The sequence below is a fragment of the Hipposideros armiger genome, unplaced genomic scaffold, assembly GCF_001890085.2.
Source record: "Hipposideros armiger isolate ML-2016 unplaced genomic scaffold, ASM189008v1 scaffold_32, whole genome shotgun sequence".
Lineage (NCBI taxonomy): Eukaryota > Metazoa > Chordata > Mammalia > Chiroptera > Hipposideridae > Hipposideros > Hipposideros armiger.
This window is the reverse complement of record NW_017731382.1, coordinates 407284-411379: the sequence shown is the minus strand read 5'-3', so window position 1 is coordinate 411379 and position 4096 is coordinate 407284. Positions and strand designations below refer to the sequence as shown.

At 60.6% G+C, this 4096-nt stretch overlaps 1 protein-coding gene across 1 annotated transcript in view; it reads right to left on the bottom strand.

Moving 5' to 3' along the window:
• The window catches only part of ARFRP1 (ARF related protein 1), an 18019-nt gene that overhangs the window by 5036 nt on the left and 8887 nt on the right, over positions 1–4096 (bottom strand). Inside the window, exons 2-5 of the mRNA XM_019637149.1 lie at positions 1114–1212; positions 605–692; positions 224–439; positions 43–176 (exon numbers count right to left, since the gene is read on the bottom strand). Of these exons, the coding sequence (XP_019492694.1) occupies positions 43–176; positions 224–439; positions 605–692; positions 1114–1206 (531 nt within the window). The 5' untranslated portion in view covers positions 1207–1212. The remainder of the gene's footprint in view (positions 1–42; positions 177–223; positions 440–604; positions 693–1113; positions 1213–4096) is intronic.

Here is a 4096-nt window from a genome sequence, read left to right as displayed (position 1 = left end):
TCTGAGGCTAGAATGGAGAGGAGCAAGCGGGGAGCCTCAGGCCTGGTGGTGACGCTGGCACCAGGCTGTGCCTTCCCCACGTATGTTCTCGGCCGTCGTCAGTCTCGTCCGGTGTTCATTAGCAACAAATTCTCTAAGCTCAAAGGAACTGAGTATGTCGTCACTCAGGGGAGTGACTTGGGAGCCAGGGCAGGATTTGCGGGGGGGGGGACCCCTCAGGAACACAGGGGGTGACGGAATTGCTGACCAGAAGAGGAGGTGGTCTGAGGCCTTATGAGAAAAGGGAGGAAGACGCCACGGATGCTGCCTGGAGAGACATGGCCCGAGGGGCAGGTGTTATGTGGCATCTGTCTCACCTTGTCCCACAGAGACTGCAGCTCTTCCTGCCCTCCTAAGTCCCAGAACATGAGGCGAGCCTTCCCCACGTCCACAGTGCCGACTGGGGAGAAGAAAAGGGGTGAGGCTGTGGCCCAGCCCTCCCGGGAGCAGGCCGGCGGCAGCGCAGACCGCACACAGGGCTCTGGCTGTCTGCCTGCAGGCCTACGGACATCACAGCGTCCTCAGGGGTCTGCCCCCAAACCACAGCCCTCAGGGACCCTCTTACTATTTAGTCCCACGGTGGTGGTGATTTTGGAGAGACTCATGCCCCTGTAGTCCTTGTTAAACCGGGTTTTTGACTGCTCCAAGAAGGTCTGAGGAGAGAGCAAGAGGCGACATAGGGGCTGGTGTGGTTTCCAAGCTTCCCGAACGCCACTCCTTGGGCCTATTTTTTTTTTTTTTAAGCTGAGCCATCCCGCCACCTGTTGGCAGCTCACGGCTGCTCAGCTCCGGCTGGGACTCAAACCAGTGTTGCTCAGAGCTCAAACTCTTGAGCAAGCTCTTAACCAACTGAGCCACTCAGCCGGCCCTTTGGGCCTATTTCTTTAAAACAGAACAGAACGTTTTGCTTTTAAAGCACTTGGTGGTGACTGTCCCAAGGCCCACCGGGTTTGGATTCTGTCAAGGCAGTGAACAGGCAGCTGAAAGTATAAAACCAAAGAAGCAAAGCCCACGGGCCGTTGGGAGCCTACGGGGTCGAAGGGAGCCCACGGGTCGGCGGGAGCCAGCGCCTACCGTCTTCCCAGCATTGTCCAGGCCCAGGATCAGGATGCAGTACTCGTCCTTCTGGAACACGTACTTGTACAGCCCCGACAGCAGCGTGTACATCCTGCCCTGGACACCGCCAGAGGTCAGTCAGGAGGCGAGCTGACCGNAGACGTGAGGGGCTGAGGGGGGTAGCAGGCAATGGTGGCCCTGCAGCTTCTCTGCCCAGGAGGGGTCGTGCCAGCGAGTGGCCTCAGGGTGGACGGACCAGAGTGATCCACAATGCACCCGGACCCTTAGAAGGCCTGGCAGCCAAAACAAATGCGTTCCAAACAGGCCACCGTCCTGCAGAGCCCCCTCCGTGGGGACAATCACTGAGCAGCTGAGACTGGGCCTGGGGCCATGGCTGATGGGTGGTCCCAGGAGCACAGTGCCCCTCTCCAGACAGCCCCTCGGTTCTGGGGATGGCAGCTGACAGGGCAGGGGTCCCTCGGTCTTCTCTCTCCAGAGCTTCCCCCTGGGTGTCTGCCACACACAGCTATGTGGCTGCCCCCAATGGAGAGAGGGCAGGGGAGGGCTGTGTACCCCCACCCATATGGCTTGGGGTATCCAAGATGGGCCTTCCCCTGGAACAGGCACCCGGCCCCTGGCAGTGCGGGCAGGCTCACCTCAACATCCTGCTTGTTGGCCAGTACCAGAATGGGGACGCCGTCCAGGGCCTCACTTGTGACCATCTTCTCTGGTACGGGCAGAGAGGCGGTAGTGAGCACCCTTTGTCCATGCAACTGCCCAGCCCAGGGGCCTCACATTCCTGCCAACCTCTCCACAGGTGTGGACACTGCCCCTCGTGGCCAGGGTCCTTCTGACCTAGCGTGGGCCCAACTCGACATGCGGGACATGCCCTGGCCTTTGCATTCCCCAGCCCCAGTAGGCTATGCTCACCGAAAGCTTGCTTGGACTCCGACAGTCTGTCCTCGTCCGTAGAGTCGATGACATAGATGACACCATGGCACTCGGCATAGTACTGGGGAGGGGCAAGAAAGGGGCTGCATCCTGGGCATTCAGTCACCCAAGGGCAGTCCCCCAACTCTAAGGCCCTTGTGGAGTGCTTTCTGGGGGTGGAGTGGAGATGTGACCCGACCTTTCAGGAAGGGCTTCCTGGCTGCTGCATCTGACCTACTTCAGCGTTTGCTCCTGCAAACCGCCCATGGACCACCAGCCTGATGGTGGCCCAAGGGGAAAGGTGGGACTTGGGGGCTGAAGAGCCCTGACCAAGCTGGTCCCCATGCAGACCTGGTAATGAAGACTGTGTGCCAGTGGGGCCTCATGCCAAGGCTGACAGCAGGCCGCAGAAAGGCTGCCAAGGGGCTTAGGCCACTGCCACATTCCGAGCAGCTATCCCCTGAACAGGACAGCAGGACCAAGGACCACAGCAGCTCACTGGACTCAGAGATCTGTGGTCTAACTTGGTGCCAGGAGCAGTTTCACAGGAGGCCCCACATCCGTCCCTGCAGGAGCCTGGGGTCTAAGGCACAGAAGGGGCTCTCAGGCGCAACCACAGATCTGATGAGCCCACTCTTCCCTCAGAGCACTGCCAACATCTGCACTCAGTGGGGCAGACAGCAGGATCTCTGCCACTTTGCCCCAGCTATCCTGCCCGTCACAGCAGGATGTCCTGCCGGCTGGGCAGGGTGAGCCAGTGGTCAGCGAGCTGAAGGCTGCTCTGGCACATTCTTGGGTGTGATCCCCACGAGTCTAATACATGCCTCTGTATCTGCACTTGCTAGAAGGTGGCCCTGTGTTTTGCAGGCTGCAAGTCCCGCACACAGGGACTTCTGTGGCCTCACACCGGGTGACATGAGGCCTGCAGCTGCTCTATGGGAACTCCAGGCGGCAGGCATGCCTTCTGACTGCACCCGAGAACTGGCAGGTCATGCAGTGGAGGTCTGTGCAGAAAGGGCCACTGTGGGGTTTGCAGCCCAGTGGGAATCACCACAGCCTCTCGGGTGGCAGAGGACTTCACTCCCCATGTGACTGGGCCCTGGTGACGAACCCCATGACAGGAACAGCATATCTGGGCTGAGCATGTGCAGGACAGGGGGCACAGCAGGCTGCCCCAGCCCCATGGTACCAACCACGTCCCAGACCCCAATGGCTGCATCTGCCATGGCCAAGTCGGAGGATCCTACAGAGCTAGTGGGAAGAGGGAAGAGCCCAAGCTTGGCTTCTAGGTGGGCACATGCCCGAGATCTCTTGGGTGTGGCCTGAAGTCCTCGTGTGGCAGAACACCAGGAGGCTGCACTCATGTGGGAAGACATGGCCCGAGAGTGGGAACTGGGGAGGGACCAGGAGCCCCACTTCTCATGTCCCAGTGACACACAGGGGATTCTACCACCCATCCCCACAGATGGGCTGTGGTCCCCACCAGGGCACGTGCTCACCAGGAACAGAGCAGGAGACCCGCCGAGTCCGTCGTGCCTGCCTCCTGGGAGTGTTGGCAGAGGCCCGCCCCCCCATCAGGGGTAACTGACCTCATCGGCAGCAGGGCTGGGGAGCCCCTCAGGAAGCCAGGGGTCCACCCAAGGAGAGCTCAGCCATCAGGGGCTCTCACCACCTAACACTGGTCGCTAAGAGGGAACCAGTTTGCCCCTTCCCTCCCCCTCTTCGTTTCCCCTTAGGAGGCCCTGGGTCTTGGAGGAGCCACTCCCCAAAGCAGAGGCACGAATATTAGTGGTACAGTGGGCTGTGGCCCACGCAGGAAGCGGTCATGCACTGGGCCTTACTGCCCAGCGGTGGGCAGTGTGCCAAGTGGACAGCCCCTTGTTGGCTCCTGTAGGACCCACAAAGAGCCACGTTACCAGGTCAAAGCCGCCCAGGGCTGCCCACCATGGTGACCTGGCCAGCTCGGCCCGACGTGAAGCAATTCGCCTCCAGTGGTCCCCACTGGGCCAGTCACCCGAGCTGACCTCTTCCCCCTGCCCACTCCCTTCCAGGAGCTGATTCCTAACACAGA